The sequence below is a fragment of the Micromys minutus genome (assembly GCF_963924665.1).
Source record: "Micromys minutus genome assembly, chromosome: 4".
NCBI classification, from domain to species: domain Eukaryota; kingdom Metazoa; phylum Chordata; class Mammalia; order Rodentia; family Muridae; genus Micromys; species Micromys minutus.
In genome coordinates this window covers 65288437-65312209 of record NC_137973.1, presented here as the reverse complement: position 1 = coordinate 65312209, position 23773 = coordinate 65288437, and the positions used below count along the sequence as shown (strand labels likewise).

The following is a 23773-nucleotide window of genomic DNA, read 5'->3' as shown; positions in this document are numbered from 1 at the left end:
CTTTATTTTATAATAAAATAGTCAGTTAAGATACTAACCATTATACTGGGTATTATCAAATCAGAATTTTTTTCCTCTTATTTGAATACTTCTCTGTAAGATTGCATGCTTTTTAATGATGTGGGAAAATTCACATGTGAAGTTTTTTGTCCTAGTAAAGTTTATTTGCCTATCTATCTATCTATCTATCTATCTACCGATTTATCTATCCACCATCTATCTGATATACTATCACTGATGAACATAAGAGGCTAGCTTTTGCAGCCTTCCAGTTGGTTCTTAGTAGCTGCATTTTTCCTAATTTTAAGCGTGTTCCTTTTTTCCCTAATAGAGACCCAGGTACCAGATTTTAGTCTGTTTATATATCATCATGTGTATATATCATTAAACTTCTAATAAAAATCTGTACATTGGCATTGGTAGAATATGGAGAAATTGTTACTTTCTCAAGGACTTTTGTTGTCTCTCTTGTCCAAAGTGAAATAACACAACAATGACAAGCAAATTATTTCAGAATCAACCAACATAGAAGGAGACAGAATTGGGAATTGTTTTGACTTTAATTGGTATTCTAAATGTCCTTTGGTTGTCTTTCCCAGTCAAATGATTTTTTTTTTTTTGTTTCATTTATCTTTGACTCTTCCATTTTATGACTATAAAGGTCTGTAGTGGGCATACATTATGAGAGACATGATATCCATGATTCCTAATTTCTCTAGAGTCTATAGAGGCGCTCTCACTATTGTAGATGTTACTGAAGGTGTGTTTGTCAGAGCTTTGTAAGTACTTGGAATACAGTGTTGATCAAGGCAGTTAAGATCCTAGACTTCACTGGAGTTAATTTTCTAGTTAGGGAAACGAAGAAATGAACAAGTAAACAAACAAATAATATTTATATAAAATAATGGTAAGTGCTACAGAGAAAATAAGAGTATTTGATTTTTAATTCAAGAAAGCAAAAGACAAATTGGATTCACCTGCATGAAGGTGACTTTAGATCTTCCAGGTGGCCCTATTCATCTCAGGTGATTTGCATTTCATTTTAGATAAATTTAAATCTTATTTAACTGATTGGGATTAATCAAAGCCAAAGTATTTATAATTGACTGGATTTTTTCCATCTCTAATCAGGTAGGATATCAACTTGACTATTACTGAGTAACTCTGATGTTGCAAAGGCACACTAGGTTTAAAATAGAGCAATACTGGCCAGTGAGATGGCCTAGCAGATAAATTCATGTGCCTTGTGCAAGCCAGTCAGATTGAGTTCCATCCATGGCATCCACAGTCAAAGGAAAGAAAAGTTAAAAAGAAAACCCCAAAACCCTTAAGAAACAAGGTGGAAATGTGTAATTGTGTGTTACATGGTTTTGAGACAGGCTCATCTATCCTGGGCTAGTCTCACACTTCTGTGTAGTTGAGGGTGATTTTGAAATTCTGATCTTGTGCCCTACCTTTCAAATACCGGGATTTCCAGTATGTATCACTACAGCACAGTACGCAGTGAAGGACTCTAACCTAGCTAGGGCTTTATGTGCTAGGCAAGCACTGTATCCACAGCCCATTGTTTTAATGACATTTAACATATTTTCCTTTATTCCTTTGTATTTTTCCTAATATGTGCCTTTTTTTCAGGACTTCATCTTCCTTTGTCATATTTTTCTCCCATGAGTCATTTGAGTGATGCATTCTTAGAGCATTTATGTTGCCAGACCTTTGTGCTGTAGTGAGTGCAGGCCGTCAGAATTAGGATCAAGTTCCTGATCAGTAATGAAGACATTAATTTGCATTAGGAGTGTCAAGCTAAGCCAGGGTCAGGGTAATTAGCCCCAGACTTAAGGTCAGGACGTGAAAGATGAGATCGATTTTGCTAAGGCAAGGTTTGGATGACTAGAGTTCAGAAGGATTAGGGCAGTAGGTTTTGGTAAACAGAAGCTGTAAAGGGTTTAAGACAGTGTTGTGCAGTGGTGTTGCCACGAACAAATCTGCTCCACTCTTTTTGGTGGGTCCTAAACTACACAGTTGATTTCCAGAACTCTGGGACTTTCTTATGGAAGAGGCCAGCAGCCTCACATTATCCTCTCATTAAATGCTGGACACCCCTTCATGTTAAAAGTATTGAAGAGATCAGAAATTCAAGGCCCATACCTAAGCATAGTAAAAGCAATATATAGCAAACCAACAGCCAATATCAAATTAAATGGAGAGATACTTGAAGCAATTCCACTAAAATCAGGGACAAGACAAGGCTGCCCACTCACCCTGTATTTATTCAATATAGTACTTGAAATTCTAGCCCGAGCAATAAGACAACAAAAGGAGGTCAAGGGAATACAAATTGGCAAAGAAGAAGTCAAGGTATCACTCTTTGCAGATGATATGATAGTGTATTTAAGTGACGTCAAAAATTCTACCAGAGAACTCCTACAGCTGATAAACAACTTCAGCAAAGTGGCTGGATATAAAATTAACTCGAACAAGTCAGTCGCCTTCCTCTACTAAAGGGATAAACAGACTGAGAAAGAAAGGAAGAACCACGTCTTAATGTGGTCCTTTCTGTGTGTTGTGCTTTCAAGCTCTATTCCATTATTCTCTGCCCTTATCTTACTGCTTCTTGCCATCTAATGCATTTTAGTTTGGCTTCTTCTTTTTCTAACACCTTGCATTGGATGATTAGAGTAGCTAAGGTCTCTCTCATTTTTGTAGGTGTAAGCTTTCCTTGTAGGGAAATCTCAAGAAATTCTGTCAAAATGTGATATATTTTCTTTGATTCTAGGAAATGTTTAATATCTTCCAGATTTCCTCAACAATCCTATTTATTCAAATGTGTATTGTTCAGTCTCCATCTCTTTGTGTTGTTTCTAGGATTTCTTTTGTGGTTGCTTTTCAGTTTTATTTCACTGTGGTCTGATACTTTTTTTTTCATGTCTATATCAATAGTTTATTTCCTTCTCCATTAATGTGATATCCTTTTTTTTATTATCTTTTTTATTGGATATTTTCTGTATTTACATTTCAAATGTTATCCCCTTTTCCCCCTTTCCCTCCCCTTGCTTCCATGAAGGTGCTCCCTTTCCCAGCCACCCATTCCCACCTCAGTGCCTTGGCATTCCCCTACACTGGGAAATTGAGCCTTCACTGTACCAAAGGCCTCTTCTCCCATTGATGCAGGACAAGGCCATCCTCTGTTACATATGCAACTGGATCCATGGGTCTCTCAATGTGTACTCATTGGTTGGTGTTTGAGTCCCTGGGAGCTCTTGGGAGTTTGGTTGGTTGATATTTTTGTTCTTCCCATGGGGTTGCAAACTCTTTCAGCTCCTTCAGTCCTTTTTCTAGCTCCTCCATTGGGGTCCTTGTGTGCAGTCTGATAGTTAGCTGCAAGTATCCTCCTCTGTATCAGTATGACTCTGAGGAAGCATCCATATCAGGCTCCTGTCAGTAAGCTCTTCTTGGCATCAGCAATAGTGCTTGGGTTTAGTGGCTGCATATGAGGTGCCTCCCCAGGTGAGGCAGTCTCTGGATGATCTTTTTTCATCAGTCCTTGCTCCATTATTTGTCCCTGTATTTCCTCCTGTGAGTATTTTGTTCTCCCTTCTAAGAAGGACTAAGGTGTCCACATTCTGTCCTTCCTTCTTTTTGGGCTTCATAAGGTCTGATACTTTTGTTTTCCTTTGTTGTATTTATGGACTCTTGCTTTGTGACCTATAATATGGTCAATTTAAGAGTAAGTTCCATGTACCTCTGGGAAGAATGTGTGTTCCTTAGTTGTTAGATGGAATATTTTATAGGTATTTGTTGAAACCAGCTTATCTATGGTATAGTAGCTTTAATGTGTCTTTGCTGGTTTTGAGTTTGGAGTAGCTAAATAAAGGTGGGATGTTAAAGTCTCCCTCTGTCATAGCACCAGCGCCTTAGTGTCCATTTGTACTCTTCATCATAAAACTGAAGATCTTCCTGACAGACTGTTTATTCCCTTTGTTAGTCTGTATTTGTCCTTCCTATCTCTTCTGTGGGCTTTACTTTGAAATTTAGTTTATCAGACGGGAACTTCCTCAAGCCAGCTTGCTCGAAGCTCATTTGCTTGGTCGGTTGAGTGTCATCCTTTGACTCAGTATTTGGACATTTTTGCCCTCTCAGTGTGTTTCTTGGGAAAAGAAAGAGAAGAAGAAAACATGTGCTATTTTTAAACCTAGTCACTCTGCATCATTTTAATAGGTGAATCCATTTGCAAGTCATCACTGATAGAGAAGTATTCCTGTTCCTTTGTTGGTTGTTCCCATTGGTTGGCTTATTGCTACCTGTATTCTTCTCTACTGCTCAAACTCAGTTTATTGTGTTCGACACAACTGGTTTCTCATTCTTTGAGCTTCTGTTGCTGCATTGTCTTGTATGAACTTGTCTTCCTTTTTTTGTGTAAGTTTAAGGCGTGGTTGACATGATTTGCTTTAATTTGTACTTTTCTTGAACTGCTTTCATTTCTCCATCCATTCCAAAAGATAATAATGCTATTTATGGAGATCTTGGTTGACAGTTACTTTCAGGGCTGTAGAGTTGCTCATGATTGTGATGTTTCTGCCTCTTTCTGTGAGTTGGCATTTTCCCCTTATAGGTTAGTATTATTTCTTTGCTTTGCATTTTCGGAAGTCTTGACTGGATCTGTTACATAGAAATTCTTTTCTGGTCATTACTATTAAGGAATTCTAAATGCCTTTTGATTTGATGTCTGTCTCTGTGTTTAAGAAATCTGTTACCATTTTATTGAATAAATTGTCTATGCATTTATATTTTATCTCAGAGCCTTTTACCATCTTTATGCTAGGGTTTTGTCTCTTTGTATATCCTGAAAGCTTTGGTCACTTTCATATACCAGAATTTATCATTGTCCTGATTTGTCCTCTGTCCCTGAAATTTGTTTTCTTACTTGGTCTTGCTTCTTGTTATTGGTGGTGGTGGTGGTGTGTGTGTGTCCTGTTTTCCTGGGAGTACATGACTAGACATGTCCATCTGCGTGTATGAGAGTGTAGAGGCTAGATGTTGGCATTGAGTGTCTTCCTCAGTCACTGTACTTTTTTTGAAACAGTCTCAAAGCCTGACATTCAGTGAAATTAGGCTTGTCAGGCAGGAAGATCCACTGTCTCTGTCCTCCCAATGCTGAGATTCCGAGCACACACTGCTGTGCCTAGTATTATACATGATATTGAGGAACTGAACTTGGGTCTTCCTGCTTGTGTAGCAAGTTCTTTACCCACTAAACCATCATCTCTCTGCTTCCTGATGAAATTCTCTATGGTTTTTGTTTTGTTGTGGGGAAGGATGTGTTTTATGAATTGATCCTTTCATTTTGAGAATTTGTTTGGTTCTTGTTTAGAGTCTCAGTTTTCTTGCTAATTTTTTTTCTCTGTTGCTTTTACATTTCTTCTCCAAGTTACTACCCATGTCATGTACTTAGGTTACTTTCTTGTCTGGGTCCTGCACGGATGTTCTTGCCTTGTTCATCTGCTTATTTGTGTTCTCTGCATGGTCACTGACCCTTTCAAAGGTGAGACTGATGTCGCTTGGCATTCCAGTGTTCTACTTCCTTTGCTTCTTATTACTTGCGAGTTATGAGTTTATGAAAAAGTGAAAGTATTTTCCTGTGTTTTAAGTTCAGTTCTCTTAGCATCTACTCTATTTCTAGGCAGTTAAGGATTTTATAAAGAACTATATATTTTTTGCTTCTACAGTGACTTATAGATAGGATTTTAAAAAACATTTTAATCTAATTCAAAATGAATAATACATTTTATAAGGTACTGAGGACCAGCACACATTTTCCTTGTCTCATGAATTATTTATTTTTGGAAATTTCCATTTGATTCAGATTATGATTGACTAGGAAACCTTGGAAAACAAAATCATAATATGGTAGAATATGGGTGCAGAGAGACTGCTTTAGTTACCTTTTCCAATTCCTAGTATTTATCATTTTATTTTTATTTTTGCTTCAGTAAAATACCCTCCTTAACTCATCAAGCATGTCCTTGTTAGCATGTATTTACATTTTCTAATAATATATAAATCATAATGCTATACTATGGGGATGATAACATTTACTAAAGAAAAGGAAGTTTAGATAGTTATTAACTCTATTCCATATTTCTCTAGAGGGCTGAAAATTTTTCCTTCACTATGAAAAAAACCATGACTGTGGACACTTTATAGGCATAATATTGTGATAAATTTAAATTATTACACAGTTTGCTTAAAGCTCAACTTACTGTCTTTATCCATTAAATAGATATATTTACAAGTATCTATTAATATATTTGGTTTTCATATAGCACTATCTATTTAGCTTTCCTTTTTTATGATAACACTTATACTTACCACCAAATTCTTATTTTTCCAGGCTCTATTCTATGTTCCTTACATATATTAATTACATCAAGTAACCATGCAAACAGCTTTTTAAATTAATTACTATTATTTTCCATTTTTCCTTTTTTTTTTTTTTTACATTTTTTATTGGATATTCACTGCATTTACATTTCAGTTGTTACACTCTCCCCCCAATCCCTTCCCCCCCATTGCCTCCATGAAGGTGCTCCTTCTCCCAACCACCCCTCCCACCCCTCACCTTGGCATTCCTCTACACTGGGAAAACAAGCCTTACCATCCTCCCATTGCAGAAAATGCTGTCCTCTGCTGCAGATACACCTAGGTGCATGCAAACTCCGTGGTTGGTGTTTTAGTCCCTAAAGCTGTGATGGGTTTGCTTAGTTGATCATTTTGTTCTTCCTATGGGGTTGCAGACCCTTTCAGCTCCTTCAGTTCTTTCTCTAGCTCCTTCACTGAGGTCCTCATGTTCAGTTCGATGGTTAGCTGCAAGCATCCTGCTCTGTATTATTATTGCTCTGGCAGAGCCTCTGAGGAAGCATCCGTATTAGGTTCCTGCCAGTAAGCACTACATCAGCAATAGTAGTGGCTACATATGGGATGGATCCCCAGGTGAGGCAGTCTCTATATGATCTTTACTCCAATCCCTGCTCCTCTATTTGTCCCTTTATTTCCTTCCATGAGCATTTTGATCTCCCTTCTAAGAAGAACTGAGGCATCCACCTTCTGGCCTTCCTCCTCTTTGAGCTTCATAAATTCTGTGAATTGTTTCTTGGGTATTCCGAGCTTTTTGGGTTTGGGCTAGTAACACTTATAAGTGAGTACATACCATGAGTGTTCTTTTGTGACTGGGTTACCTCATTTAGGATGGTAGCTTCAAGTTCCATTCATTTGCCTAGGAATTTCATGAAGTCATTGTTTTTAATAGCTGAGTAGTACTCCATTGTGTATGTGGACCACATTTTCTGTATCCATTCCTCTGTTGAAGGACATCTGGGTTCTTCCCAGCTTCTGTCTATTATAAATAGGGCTGCTATGAACATGGTGCGGCATGGTCACTTGATCTCTGACAAAGGAGCTGTAAACATTCAGTGTAAAAAGGACAGCCTCTTCAACAAATGATGTTGGTTCAGCTGGCAGTCAGCATGCAGAAGAATGCAAATCCATCCTTTCTTATTTGCTTGTACAAAGCTCAAGTCCAAGCTTATACAAGTGGATCAGACCTCCATGTAAAACCAGGTACATGGATGGGCTATTGTGCTCATTTCCCCTGTTGTATGCTGGGATTACACCTGTCTTGAATTTGTGCTGATCGTAGGTATTTTCTCACAGTCTCTGTGATTCATAATTTCATCAACACTGTCATTTCTAAAACTGCTGTCTCCTTGGAGTCAACTACAACTTCTGGCTGTTAGCACATTTCCACCTCCTGTCTGCATAGATCCCTGAACCTTGAGGGGAGGGGTTTGCTAAAGACATCCTCTTTAGGGCTGAGTGTACCAAAGTCTCACATTCTCTGTCATTGTCCTGTAGTGAGTTTCTGTGTTAATTACCATCTACTACAAAAGGAAACGTCTCTAGTGATGACTCATTGTTGCATTAATATATGGGTATAGCAATATGTCCATAGTAGTTTTATTGCTGTGTTCCTTTAACAGAACAATACCATGACCTATCTAGTCTGAGGTTCGTGGTGACATGAGTAATGTCAGGTATAGGTTCCATCTCATGGAGTGAGCCTTACATCCAGTTTTTAAAACTTGTTGGTTATTCACACAACACTATTGTATATTTTGTAAGCAGGTTACTATAGGTCACAGGGTTTGTAGCTGGGTGATATTGATGACTTTTCCTCTCTGGTAGCATTCGGAATATGTTCCAGCACCAAGAATGCTCATCAGTAGAGGTGAAGCATCTAGTTAGGCACCAGCTCGGTTTTTCTGTTTGATGACATAAGCAATGTCTTCAGCAATATTACATTAGTGATTATTAAAACCTTAGAAGGCATCACCATAGAAGATACGCAAGTGACAAATAAATATGAGGTGTTCACTGCCATTAGTCATAAGGAAAGGAAAATGAACATTATTATGAGGAACTACTGAACGCCCGGAATGTTATGGCAGTGACAAATCTTGGCAAGATGAGGACGCTCTGGGGACCAGCACAGCTCAGTGGGAGAAACCATTTGCCATGGAGGAAAAAAGGAGTAGTCACACCAGCCTGGTGACCTGCATTTATCTCCAGATTCCACAGTGCAAAGGAAGAGCTCGTGAGGGTTGTCCTCTGACCTCTACACATCTGCTGTGGGTAAAAAGCAAATGCCTGTACTCAAACATGTATATCATATAAATATCATATACAAACAGTAACAATAAATAGAAATTAAAAATATATGTAGAGCAATTGGAATCTTCACAATGAGAATGTATGTTGGTATAGCCACCATAGAGAATAATTGAATAGTTTTAACCTACCAGCTCTGTTCCTGATAGGCAATACCTAGAAACATGCCAGTGTCCCTCAACTACTGAATTACCAGTTAAGTACAGTAGAGTGGTCCTTCACAATGACTATTGATAAAGAAAGCACAATACTAATGAGCTTAACTATGTGAGTGAATGTTGGCGACATAATGCTAAATGGAAAAGCACAATACTTTTTTATTATTCTATTAACTTGTGTTAGAAACAACATTATAAACTTGGGAGAACAGGTCACTGGCTACCTGTAACTAGCTGTGAACACAAATATGTACTGCAAACTGTCACGGCGTTACGGTGTCCTAGATCTGGATTGTGGTGGTACTTGCACAGTTATTTGAATTTCCAAATGTTCATTTGAATTGTACCTTTGAGATTTGTGATATGTGATACTTCACTAACATTGTCATAAAAATCAATATATATGTATATTTCTAAAATATCTTTTTTCTTTTAAACAGGTAATGATCTGCAAAAAATTTTCAGAGAAGCTGGAACAGTTTCCACTACTCACCTCTTGGTATCAGAGGATTCAGGAAGTGCCAAAAGTCAAAACAGCAGCTTCTAAGTGTGGGATCTACTTTCTGCATTTACCAGAATTGCTGAACTCTGCAAGTGAACAGCCTGTGAATTCTAGTGAAGTAGCTGCTGTAGACGAACAAAATGATCCGTTATTTATAGGGGGACCAAGACCAACAATGACCAAGTTAATGGTATTTACCTTGTTTTATTATATTTTTCTCTTAAAAAATATCCCTTTGAGCATACTTTCTCAACTAATAACCATTTTCTGGCATCATTAATTATGTAATTTATTTATAGCTATTCAGATCTTTATTTGCCAAATAAGGTTTCTGCCAGTATTGTTTTCAAGTCAAGTTTAAAAAAAAAAAAAAAAGAATTGAGATATTTATGGTGTGAACCAAATGGAACATCCAGTCTGGTCATTTTAACCTAACTTTTCTGTGTTGCAGAACTTTGATTTCAGTCTTTATTTTTGGTTATTTATTTAGTTGATGTTTCTTGGTCTGGTTTATTTTGAAGAACATAGTGCTCTCCATTCTATCCATTTTCATACAAGTGTCATAATTTCATTTTTTAACTTAAATGTTTTTGAGATTTTATACATGAGTGTTCCATTTACACCATTACTGCCTTCCCTGCCTCTTCTTCAGTTTTGTGTGTGTGTGTGTGTGTGTGTGTGTGTGTGTGTGTGTGTGTGTGTGTGTTTTACTAGGCTTTTCTCTAGTGATAGGGCCTTGTGCTATTTTCCTTGCCTGTGGTTGGCTTGTCAGTTGATTGCCATCATGCAGGTCTTGTTTAGGTAATCAGGTTGTTCTGACTTCATGGGTAGTTTCCTTGCCATATGTAGAAAACATTATCTTGAAGAAAATACACTAGCCCTTGCATCCTACAGTCCTTCAGCTCCTCCTTCAGTGCTCCTCATTCTTAGGCATTCCGTTGTAGTTGTATCAACCAGGATTGGACACGCCACTGACACTTTTTCTTTGTATTTTGACCAGTTGTGAACGTCTGCAACTGTCAAAAAGAAAGAAGTTTTTTTTTTTTTTTTTTTTTTGATTAGGGGTGAGGCTACCCTTATGTGTGGGTTTAAGGTTAAGTAAGTATTTAGAATTTTCATGAGCAATAAATGTTCTCCTGTAGCATTCATGACCTCACCGGACACAGGTAGTTTCCCATGTGTACAATAGTAGGCATGAGTTCTCTACCATTGAACAGGCCCTAAGTGAAATTAGGTAGGTGTTGGCTAACCACAAGATAAATACTCCACTATTGCACATCTGTGGATAGCTTTCAAGTTGGTCATTTTTGTGGTCTTTACCTTTACAGCTGAGTAGAACTATTGATTACTTTTCTCTCTCAGCAGTTTACTTGGTACCTACACAGATACTACTAAAGCTGGTTCTCAGGGAAGAGGCTTGCAGGTTAGTTCTAGCTCAGCTGCTTCAACTCTTGTGTCTGAACTTTGATGTCTTCGACAATCTAGTCTCACCTTTAAGTTCTGGGAGTCAAAGGGCAATGGCAGGAGCCTGTGGCGAGATTGCAGTTTTTAAATTTAAGATGATGGTTTAAAGTTAAATAGAAGTATAAATACCCCCATTTACTTTCCAAAGTGTGTATACTTGAGGAAGGTGCATTTTGTAGTATCTCAATATGGTGTAATTATTTAAAGAGCCTAAAGTGGGAATGAGACTGGGAATGAGTAGAAACAGAGTCAGAGTAAGGGCAATAGAAAGGAGATAAGAGGTTTCAGACGGATGTGCTGTTTACTGTCCTAGAAACAGTGAGTACTTGATCTCTAGAGCTGTAGTCACATCTGTATTCCTAGTAAAATGATTGTTTTTTCTTTTGGAACCCATTCGTTTTCATAATAGAAAGCAACCTCATAAGTAACTGTTAAAGATGAATTATCAGCAGTTTTTACTGTATTTTACTTGCCTTGTTATATTTTGCTTTTTCTTGAGAATGATGGAAGCTCTCAATGTTTCCTACTCTGCCCTTACTTGTGGGCTCAAGTGATCCTCCTGCCTCAGACTTTGTAGTGCTGAGACTTATAGAGGTACACACCACCCTGGCTATAAATTTTTCTTCAAGTAGGTTTCCAGCAGATGGTAATATCCAAACAATGGTTATTTATGTTGTGGGATGTGGACTCACATTTTGTGATGAGAGGAATATATAAATCCATGTTTGTAATGCCACTGTCTATACATCAAATAAATGTATGCTTTTGGTGGGTTGGTAGTTGGTTAGTTGGTTGGTTTGAGATGGATATATATCTTAGGCTGGCCTACAACTACTGATTCTCTGCTTTCATTGCCCAAGGGCTGGGTTGAAGCAGCATTTCACTACGCCTGGCTTTAGATACACAGATTCTAACATTGGAAAGTACCTGACAGACAAATTTAATGAAATAAAAACCAGACCAGTCCTTTAAGCTTTTAGAATCCATTAGAGATAGTGCCATCAGATAAACTGATAGGATGGTGTTCTGACATGTGAGTTATGTTGGCAGATTTTAGGTACAGTAAATGCAGCTTGCAGTTTAAATAGGTGGTTTTCATGTATAAAGATAGACATTAGTGGACAATGGAAGCTCAGAAGTGTTATGTCTATGAATGTATTTTGATAAAGTTTTGTTTTCAAGAGACTTTTTTCTATTACATTGCTTGTTTTATGTATATAGGATTTTGCCTGCATGTCTATGTGAGCATCACATGATTGCCTGGTGCCAGAGGAGATCAGAGGACATTGAATTCCCTGGAACTAGTGTTAACAATGGTTGTGAGCAACCATGTGTGTGCTGAGAACCAAACCCAGATCCTCTGCAAGAGTAACAAACACTCGTAACTCCTGAGCCATCTCTCCAACGCCTGCCTTGTATATTTATTGGCTTATTACTTTCAAATGTTCTCAGCATTATTTTTTATTACCACAATTGAAAAATAATAGCAAAATAATACTGATTTTAAAATAAGATTTTATATTTATATAACATTTTGTGTTTTTTAATGTAACTAAATCTTTTGGTGCAAGTGTGATTATTTTTTTTAATTGAACAACTTTATTTTAAAAAACAAAGATAAATGTACAGATTTTAAAAAGCATTTTGCATAAACATATATGAATACATTTTTGTCAGTATTTGATTTTTTTTAAAGGTTTGATAATATGCATTAAAATCTTACTAGTTACAATGGGCATAAAATACATGTAAAACGAGATGTAACTTGGAAATAGTTTTCTTGGTGTGTAAAGATTAAGCATAATGATTTTTCATCTTTTTGGGAGGGGGGCTTTGTTTTTCTTGAACTTCATATAGTCTGTGAGTTGTTTCTGGGGTATTCAGAGCTTCCTGGGGTTAGTATCCAATTATCAGTGACTGCATATTATGTCTGTTCTTTTGGGACTGGGTTTTCTCACTCAGGATGATATTCTCTACATGCATCCATTTTCTTAAGAATTTCATAAAGTCATTGTTTCTGATAGCTGAGTAGAACTCCATTGTGTAAATGTACCACAATTTTTGTATCCAATCATCTACTGAAGGACATCTGGGTTCTTTTCAGCTTCTGGCTATTATAAATAGGGCTGCTATGAACATTGTGGTGCATGTGTCTTTGTTGTATGTTGGAGCGTCTCTGGGGTAAATGCCCAGAAGTGGAACAACTGGGTCTTCAGGTAGGACTATGTCCAATTTTCTGAGGAACCTCCAGACTGATTTCTAGAGTTGTTGTACCAGTTTACAACCCCACCAACAGTGGAGAAGGGTTCCTCTTTCTCCACATCCTCGACAGCATCTGCTGTTATCTGCGATTTGGATCTTAGCCGTTCTGACTGGTGTTAGGTGGAATCTCAGGGTTGTTTTGATTTGCATTTCCCTGATGACTAAGGATGTCGAGCACTTCCTTAGATGCTTCTTTCCATTCGATATTCCTCAATTGAGGACTTTTTGTTTAGCTTTGTACCCCATTTTTTAAATAGGGTTGTTTGATTCTCTGTTGTCTAACTTCTTGAGTTCTTTGTATACCTTGGATATTCGGCCTCTATCTGATGTGGGGTTGGTAAAGATCTTTTCCCAATCTGTTGGCTGCCATTTTGCTTCCTTGACAGTGTCCTTAGCCTTACAGAAACTTTGCAATCTCATTAAGTTCCATTTGTCGATATTTGACCTTAGAGCATGAGCCATTGGTGTTCTGTTCAGGAAATTTGTTTTTGACAGTGTAGAAAATAGAAATGTGGCCTTTGAAAACAGGGCTTTATTAATTCACTAACTTGGAACCTGCTTCCTTTTCTAGGAAAATGGCATTGAAGCCATGTTTTCTCCGCACCCTTGTCCTACTTGGACCCTTGACTGGGGCAGCCTTCCTGCTGCCGTCAGCCCGAAGGAAGGTGAGTTCTGCTTTGCTTGTTAGTGTAAGGTTTGTGTTCAGTCTGGATACTCCCTTCAGAGCCATCTTCCCGTACTTGCAATGTCTGTATTTAATATTTTAGTACATAGCTAATATCCATTAAAAATTTGTTTTAATTTTAAAATTTCATAACACTCAGATTTGTCACTTCCCATATTTTCCTATAATAACTTCATGAAATTTCTCCCCTTAGTGACATATTTTAAAATAAATAATAAGTTTTATTTTTTAAATATACTAATAATCTCATAAATAACTAAAATTCCATTTATCAAGTGTAATAAAAATTTAAAAATTTATTTATCATCTAGTAATTTATGACTCTTTTCTCAACCATCCAAAGTCTTATTATAAAAAATAGCTCTTTACTGCTTGGTGTTTATTTGAACAACTATATTTTATTACCTTAAATTATATTTGCTTTGAAATAAACCTTTTCATGGTCATATTATGGTTTCCTGATTTTATGAATTTTATGAAGGATACTTTTTTCTAGTAGTTGATTTTAATGGAGTTCTAATTCTGCCATTCATTTTTTTCTGGTGAGGGCATTCCTAATTACTTTCCTGTGGATTTTGTAAAGTTACAGTGTAAATTCCCTTTGGGGAAACCTTAATCTGTGATCACTGACAGTTTGGGGTTGAGGGTAATCTCACAGGAAGAATTCCTGTTTCTTCATTAAAGCATCTCCAAATGTGGAACTTAAGACCTTTGTCTTAGCTTTTCTGCTTGCAGTTCTGTCTTGCTGTTCTTTGTAGCTGAGAACACCTTGTTCTTTTGTTGTTTGGACTTTTGTACTTGTCCCCACGGGATCGAAGCTTTGTAGGGTTTGCTTTTCTGTAGTTATGGTTGCCCCAGCTCTGCAGAGACAGCCAGGGGTGAGCCTCTCTTCTCCATCCTGCTCTTTAGTGCAGACCCCTCATAGGCAGACATAGCCTCAGGGCAGACTTGGTGCCAATTCAAGGTTATTATACCAATTTCAGCCCTTTATCCTTTTTTAAGGCCTTAGGGATCTTCCTTTCAGAAACTCTGTTAAACATGTAAATGGAACTTGATTTTAAATACCATTTAAAGTGCTCTTTTTAGGTGGAAATGTTTTAGCATAGATCAAAGATTTATTTCTTCAATTATTTTCTTGTTCATTAGTTTTATTTTTGCTGCAAAAGATTAGTTTTAAAAACTATTTTATTAGTTCTTTGAGAGTTCCATTCAGGGAGTTTTGATCATATTTAACCCTATCCTGATTTTTCCCCGAATCCCTACCCCTGCTCATTCAACATTGTATTTTTCTCTTTTTTAAACCATCAAAAACAATTTGTGCCTTCCAATATTCTTGGTTATGCGGCCTTCTCCCAGAGTGTTGTCGCCTTACCAGGGCCACACACCTAGAGAAAACAGCCTCTTCTCTCTCAGCAGCCAACAGTCACCAGTCGCTCCTTGGCTGGGGTGGGACTTCATGCCTAGCTACTCTCTCCATACTGGGATTCGGTCTTTCTTGGGCTTGCACAAGTCTTGTGCTTCCTGTCACAACTGCTGGAGTTCATATGTGTAGCTACCCCACTACGTATGTGCAAGGAGACACAGTTTCCTCGCAGTCATGTACAGCCCCTGGCTCTTGCGCTCTTTCCACCCCGTCAGCAATGTGTGAGTGATGAGAGGAAGGGTTGAGGTTCGTGTTCATGGGACTGAGCACCCGCACTCTCTTACTCTCTGCATCTTGGCCAGCTGTGGGTCACTATGTAGTCATCCAGCCAGAAGAGACAGGTGTGGTTTTACAGGACGGTTACACTGGGGTGGAGGAGGGGAAGCAGAGGTGCAGAGAATAAGAATGCTGACTGCTCAGCCCATGGAGCACAGGTGCACCTAAGGTCAGAAGAGGACAGCAGAACCCTCGCACAGTTGTGAGCTGCCATATGTGTGCTGGGACCTGAACCTGGGTCATCTGTAAGAATAGCAAGCTCTTACATGTATGTATATATTCCACATACCTGCAGGCAAAACACATAAATCTTTTTTTATGTAATTTAATGTTGATTTCAATGTGATTTTTTTATGATGAACAAGAAAGTCAAGAGTGTGGCTTAATAGTGATAATGTTTGTGTATCAAGTTGATAGGGAATTAGGAGGTGAGATGAAAACTGTAGAAAGTAATGGGGTTCTGAACCTCAGATAGGCCCAGCTTCAATGTCTCCTACTTCTTAAGCAAGCAATAAATGTTGGCATATTCTCAATCTATTTCATTATCAGTCTCATGTTGACTGTTAAAGGTGAGAAAAGTCACATACTAGCATTTTATTATGATATTTATCCAGTTCTATTGAAGTTGCTTTTCCTTTAAAGATGAAAATTATGCCTAAATATTTGAGTTAATATTCACCAGTGTGTACATGTTCCATAAACTGTATTGAACATGTAGCATGTCACATTTTAAGCTACATACACATGTACACAAACACACACACACACACACTACAAAAGACATGAGTAATATATAACATAATATGCAGGATAATGTCCCTATATGAAATGTACATGAACATATATGATGTAATTTGTACATATATATAATAAATATACACGGCAGTTAAATATACAATATAAAATTATTCATACAATGCAATCATGATTGTTATTATTAATAATAAATTTGGAAGACTCTAGAATCTCCTGGTAGATGGGCCTTTGGACATTCCTGTGGGGATTATCTTCCTTACACTAATTGATATGTGAAGGCCTACTGGGCAGAAACATTCTCTAGGCAGAGAGGCCTAGACTGGAGAAAGGGAGTTGAGCATTAACATTCACCCTCCACATCCTGATTGTGAATGTGATGTAATCCATTTCTTTAAGACCCCGTAGATATGACTTTCCTACCACTATGGATTGTACCCTTTAAAATTCAGCCAGAATAAGTCCTTCCTTTCTTAAGTTGCTTTTGTCAGAATATTTCACTACAGCAACAGTGGAAAAGACCAAGGCAGTAACATACAGACTTTATTATGTAATGCATTGGTTTGGCACATAACCTATACCATGTGTCTGATAGCAGAAAGCTATAAGTACATGTGAAAGCCTACAGAATGCTTTTACAACTTGATTTTTATTCAATTTTATGCTTGAAAATTGTGTTCTTGGAGCTGAAGAGGTAGCTAAACAGATAGGAAGCTTATACAGATCTTTCTGAGGGCATAGCTTCACTTTTCAAACCCATGTGGTGACTCCGATTCCCTCTTATGGCCTCTTCAGATGCATGCATACATGTGATGCACATAAATTCACAAAGGAAGCACACAGGCATATCTATAAACTAGACAAATAAACATCTTTTACAAAAAGATTTCAAGAGGCAAGTTAAAACAGTGGCCTAGAGTGATTCATAAATAACACAGAATTGTATTTCTGTCTCCCACTCTTTTTAACATTGTTGCATTTGTATTTCAATCTATTCTAGCAGCAAAAATAATCAAATTTCTCCTAATTAATTAAGAATTTGTTGAGGATTAATTTTTATTTATTTAGTTTGTCTTTTATTATTATTATTTTCTTTTTTAATGCTTCAGATTTTATTACCCTCCAGGTTTACTCTCCAACTGTTCTACATCCCATACAGCCTTTTTTCCCTCCCCCCGACCCTCACTCCATCTCCACAAGGATGTCTCCACTCCATCCCCACCCCACCAGACCTCTAAACTTCCTGGGGCCTCAAGTCTCTTGAGGGTTAGGTGCATATTCTCTGACTGAATCCAGACCCGGCAGTCCAGTGCTATATATGTGTTGGGGTCCTCATCAAAGCTGATATATGCTGCCTGGTTTGGTGGTCCAGTGTCTGAGAGATCTCAGGGGTCCAAGTTAATTGAGACTGCTGGTTCTTTTATAGGTCGCCCTCCTCCTCAGCTTTCATATAGTTTATAGTCTATATGAATTTAGAATATGTCATCAGAATTCTCTTGAAGATAATTGTAATCTTTACAAGATAAATTCTGTTTTTTTTTTTTAAAGGAATGTTTTAAGTTATTTAATCTTGTCTACTGCTAGCAAGAGACTTGATGAAAATCTCAGTAGTCAACCAACCACCTTAAACTACAGCAGTGTTCAAGCAATTACATACTCTATTAGGATAGAGTTATACTATGTGACTTCCTACTCTTTAGGATAAGCTAGAATAAGAATTATTCGAGCCTGAGAACTTAAGCTCAAAGTCATCTACTATTCTTTTCTTACGAATGTTTATCTTCTGAGTTCAAACATGGGAATAGATATAGTCTTTTTCTTAAAACCCAGAATAAAGGTTTTCTATACCACCTGTTTGTTCCATAAACTTCTTGTCCCAGTAGTTTTTAGATGGATCAGTCCTCTCTTACAAATAGCTACTAACTCCAGGAAATTCTATCAGTCATTAGAGAGATGAGACCCAAAAGTATTACTTGAAAGATGATAAAGGTGACAAACCGTTTCATCCCATCCCTTCCCTCCTGCTTCTTGTCTTCTGTCTCCTGCCTTCCTGTTGAATATGCTAGGAAAACATTCTTACCGTGAGCCACATCCAGCTCTTCCTAGCAAGATTTCTGAAATCAATGTTTATATATGTTAATTAAAGGAGAATAAAGTTTCTTTAAAAGTTTATTATGATGATAACCACTTAAGTAAATACTCAGTTTCCCCCTACTTGTTTTCTGTAGAGTAGTTGGACCATACAGAAGGAATTGACATATGATATAAACTAGTTAAAATAGGCTCAGTATACGGCCATTGCTCTTATCCCAGCTGCTGTGCTCTGTGCCTCCAAATACCAACTGGACCGTGGGTAGTGCCTTCTGGAGGTGATAGAGCTGAAGTGAGGATGGGGGTCTAGGAGGAGCCTTTCCCAGTGTAGATGAGGCTCTACTATATGGAAATACATTCATATACCATTCCAAATATGTTCACATATTCTCAATACTTCAACTATTCTTGTCAAAAAGTCTGGAGTTCCAAAAGTTTCCAACACAGGTCAGTTATGACCTTCCTCAGAGATTGCCAATCATAAAATCTTGTTCTAGGGCCTTTAGGTGGAGTGCACTGGTGCCTTCTAATGGTAATCCTTGCTTCTCACTGTAGGACATCCATATGCATTATTTAGAAAGTTGTTAAAACAGATTGCTTCTTCAGTGTTCAGGCCATGGGGACGGTGCTTACATTGGCTCTCTGAGATATATGTAGCTGCTGCTACTTCTGTTGCTTGGGGACCTCTTTGTGGGAATTGATAGCCTGGCAGAAGTTGTCACAATACAAGGCTGCTTCAGTCTATGCCACCAGATAACATGGACAACATCACAACTTTGTAAAAAACTCTCTTGCGGTATAATGCTTTTACCACTTTTATCATGGGATAAGCCAGATGTAACACCTATGCACACCTCTTAGCACTTGCCAACTATGGAAATTTATTGGAGAGCAGTTCCACTAGAAAATATAAACGGGGACAGAAGTCTCCTAATAACATAAGGAAAACAACTGTTTCTTTCAACAACCCTTTTTCTGAGATACTAGTGCATTTTTTCTACTTTACCACACTAAATATGACTCCAAATTAGCATATATATTATATGTTAATTATATATATATATATTTTAAGAAGATTGTCAGTGTCAGAAGGTAAAGAAAATTCTCCTTGACATTTTTGTTTATAAGTTAATACCTTTAAATTATAATGCTGTTATGTCTCAAACTTTTTGGTATTTAAAAAACTAAAACACACTAAAAAAAAAAAAAGAGAGAGAGAGAAAGATCAAAATTGTTTTCTTTTTTGATTTTACTGGGAAAAACTTCCCTAACATAAGTGGATTTCTATTTTTTATTTTAAGTTATACTTAACTGAAATTTAAAAAGAAAATGTGGGCAGATTTAACTCAGAACTCTCCAAATTTGCTACTGTTTTCTCTGTTGTTCAAAATAAATTTCTCAACAAACAATTAACTTTATTTGTCTTATTATGTGAAGGGAAGTGCCTCAAAATAGTAATAAGAACAAAACTTAGGAAATCATTTGGAAGATCAGATTGCAATGAACAGGGGTTTATTTATCTAGCTGTATTCTAGACTCAGAGAGCATTGCTAATAGACACATAAAGTGTTGTAGTCACCCTGGAAAATGCTTTGGTGATTGCTATTTTTAAATTAATTAATTTACTTTATTTTTGAAATTTTGTATAATGTATTTTGACCATAGTCTTTTCACTCAACAACTCATCCCAGGTCCTTTCTACCTCCATATGCATACAACTTTATGGTTTTTTTTCTCTCTCAAAAAGAAAAAATGGGAAAAAACCCAAATCAAACAAAATCAATAAGAAAAAATGCCAAACCTAACTGTAGCAAAAAATAAAGCACATAAAATAGAGTCTATTTGGCTACTCCTCTTGTTCAGAGGACCTCCCCTGGAGTCTGGTTGATATATCCAGTGTCACTCCTTTAGAGAAACTGACTTTCTTTCTCTAAGCGCGTATCATTTGTATATAGCTTCTAGGTAAAGAATGGGTCATTGTGCCCACTTAACTTCTCTATGCTGGAATTTTGTCTCCCTGAATTGTGCAAGTCTGTAGTCTGTCACAGTCTCTGATAGTTCATGTTTCTCAGCCCTGTTGTAGCTACAAGATGCTGTTTCTTTGGAGTCATTTTAGCTGTTGCTGTCCTTCTGCCTTCTGTACTGTCCACATCCCTAAGCTTTGAGGGAAGGGGTTTGATAAAGACACCTGTATGTCCGAGTGCTCCAAAGTCTCATACTCTGAACACTTCCAGTTGTGGGTTTCTCCCTCAGACCCAGGTTTGTCAGGTTATTTCTGGCCATATTAATAGTGCCAGGTATAGGTTTTCCATGACGTGGGCCCTAAGCAAAAAGCTGTTGGCTATTCTCTTAATAGATGTTGCCACTGTTGCACCAGTGTCTCTCTCTCTCAGTCACTGTTATAAGTCATAGGCTTTGTAGCTAAGTAAATTTATTTTCTCTCTTCCAGTCGCATGAGGGGTGACTTCCAGCACTGTACTTCTAGGAATCCTAGTCAACGTGGTTGATGCTTCTGGGATGTGCACCAGCTCAATTTCTCTATGCTTTATGACATAACTAAGTGTTGTGTTGAGCAATGGGACCTTACTGTCTGATTGTTGAGGGTAACTTATAGCTCAGCAGTAGCCTATGATGTTTGGGGGAAGGGGACATGGAACTTGTTTAGTCAGTGACTCAACAAGCTGTGGTCTGGAACAGGTTTTTCCTGGTGCCTAAGTTGTCTTGTTGGAGCACCTGCCTCTTCCATTCATGGTGACTCCATACATTTCTTTCATATATGTATATATTTTAGGAAGCTTCTATAGTAGTAGGTTTTCTATATGTCTTTCCAAAAGGCCTTTAGTATAGAATAGCGAGCATTTTACGTAGTAGGATGTAAAGAGCTTTAGGTATATGTCCAAGAATGTTAAACTGGATTGTGAGGTGGACTGATTTCCACAGTGGGTTTACCGGTGTGCACTCAGCTGGCAGTGAGTGAGTGCTCCCTTTTCTCATCATCCTTGCCAAGGTCTTCTGTCACATTTTCTGTGAATGTTCGCCCTACTGACTAGGGTAAGACGAAATCTTGAAGTAGTTTTAATTTGAATTTCCATAACAGCTTAGGGTACTAAACATTTTTAACTGTTTTTGGCCATTTGTGTTTCATCTTTTGTGAACTCTCCATTTAATTATCTATTGCATTTTTAATTGTGTTACTTATATACTTGGTGTTCAAGTTTTTAAAGTTTTTTTTTTTTTTTTAGACGTTTTTTGTCCCACTGAGTTCAAGTGTGTTCCCATTTTCTCTTTGGTGTCTGGTCTTATGTTGAAGTCCTTAATCCACTTGGAGTTGAGTTTTGTACAAGGCTTTTGGTATGGAAAAGTTTTGTACAAGGCTTCCCTGTTATCTCTTATGTTTGCGCATGTTGTGCTTTTATTTTCATTCAGTTCTAAAAATAATTTCTGTCTGGACTCAATTTTCAGTAGTGAGTTATTCACCACCCTACATAGCCTAAAATCTTTAAACCGCATAGTGTATGGCTCATTTTATTTTATTTAACTTTATATTATTTTGTTTTTTGAGACAAGATCTCACTGTGTAGCCTTGGCTAGCTTAGAACTTCTGTGAGCTGAGGCTGATTTGGAATTCACAGAGATCCATCGTCTTCTGCCTCTTGAGTGCTGTGATTCCAGGTCTGGGCCACCACACCTTGCTATGGCTCAGTTTTTATATCTTTTGTATTTTTCTTTTTACTTTTTCTGTTTGTAAATTATGAGACTAGATTTTTTTTCTCTTCCTTTTTAAAGCAATATTAAATGTGGTGTGGGATCAAAGAGTGCTGTGGGTGGATGAGTTATGGCTGTTCCCAGGGTTACACATTCTTCTATCTTCTAGGGATAGACTTCAGGAACCCTTTTTATAATCTTGGTGAGTAGAGACTATTGTGGCTTATTTCTCAGAAAAGTTTTCAACAGTTAGTATTTATATTTAATGAGATTAGATGTTTAAAAAGTAGTATTTTCTATGAGGAAGTGTCTGCATGACATACAAGGTTATCCAGTTTGTTTCATGAAGACAAGTGTACGGTGAGGTGAGCTGTTGTGTTCCACCGAGTAGTACTGACAGTGAAGGTGATTTGGGTCCCATTTGTTACTGCACTAGGCCATATGTCACGAGTTAATTGATAGCTTCAGATTACAAATTCAAAGATGAATACTGTTAGTAAGATTTTACAGAGATTGTATTGCATAAAAATTTAAAGTAGGCTTTATGTGAGTGAGGAAATTCTTGTTTCTGAAACCAAGCACTGTTCAAGGCTCTGATCCTTCCCCAGTTAGTGTTCGACTGCAGCTGTCATCCAGGGACCTTCCTGGGACGTCAGAGCATCTTCCCTTCTTACTGTGTGAGCGTAACATGTGCCTTTTCTTAGGGCCAAAGATATATGTACACTTCAAGAAATACCTTGTGCTAAGAGGGTTTTTTATTTTAACTGTTTTACTAGTTTCCTATCATCACAGATAATAGTTAATGGGCTTTGATGTTTTATAATGGGGCAGCTTTTGCTGGAAATTCATAAATATTGAAATGAGTAAAATGTTGGTTTTAGTGGTGTTGAAGTTACCATGTTGGCATAATGAGAAATGGGGAAAACCTGCTCCAAACCAAAGATACTTGTAGAAAGTGTTCGTTGGCAGCTGCCAGCATCACTCCACTGAAGATCAAAGAGCTGGCTGCAGAAAAGATTGGCAAATGTATATGTCAACTCTACATACTTTTTCAGAAAGCTCTGAAAGACAACTTCTGTTCCCATTTAACAAGGCTAATTCTATTTTAAGTATTATCTCACATAATTTAACTCTTAAATTTCTTTACATAATTTTTTAAACATTTCATAGTAAATAACATAGTTTTAAATTTAAAACCTTAGTATCATTGAATGTTCAAGAATTATTTTGTATACCTAAGGGTCATAATTATATTTTGAGATGAGCCCATTAATAATGAGTGTTGTTACTTTCCTGCTTATAAAAAATAATGAGCATTAGGTCTTCCAGCTAAATTGGCATGCTCTGTGCTATTCCACACCACTATTATAAAGTCAGCTTTATTGCACAATGAACTGTTCTCTTCTGTGCTTTAAACTACTTCCTCCCAGTACCCACCCTCATTCATTATTTTTATTTAATTAGGCCAGCTCCCACTGCAGAGGAACCCAAAGAAAGGAAATTTGGCTAAGAGCTGTGCAAACACAATATCTCACAAGCAGTGAAGCAGTCGTTGTCTAAGAAAAACAGCCTTAAGCACAGGATAGAAAATGTGGTTACAATTAGAAAGCTTTATAAATGGCATATATACACAGTACTAATAGTGAACCCTATAGTGCATGTAGATATGAATTTTATAAATTTATTTATAGAGAAATTGTTTCTATGTAGAAATCTATATTCATATTTCT

General features: G+C 37.3%; 1 protein-coding gene across 1 annotated transcript in view; it reads left to right on the top strand.

Moving 5' to 3' along the window:
• The window catches only part of GSTCD (glutathione S-transferase C-terminal domain containing), a 79128-nt gene that overhangs the window by 8042 nt on the left and 47313 nt on the right, over positions 1-23773 (top strand). Inside the window, exons 4-5 of the mRNA XM_080916329.1 lie at positions 9323-9574; positions 13682-13775. Of these exons, the coding sequence (XP_080772455.1) occupies positions 9323-9574; positions 13682-13775 (346 nt within the window). The remainder of the gene's footprint in view (positions 1-9322; positions 9575-13681; positions 13776-23773) is intronic.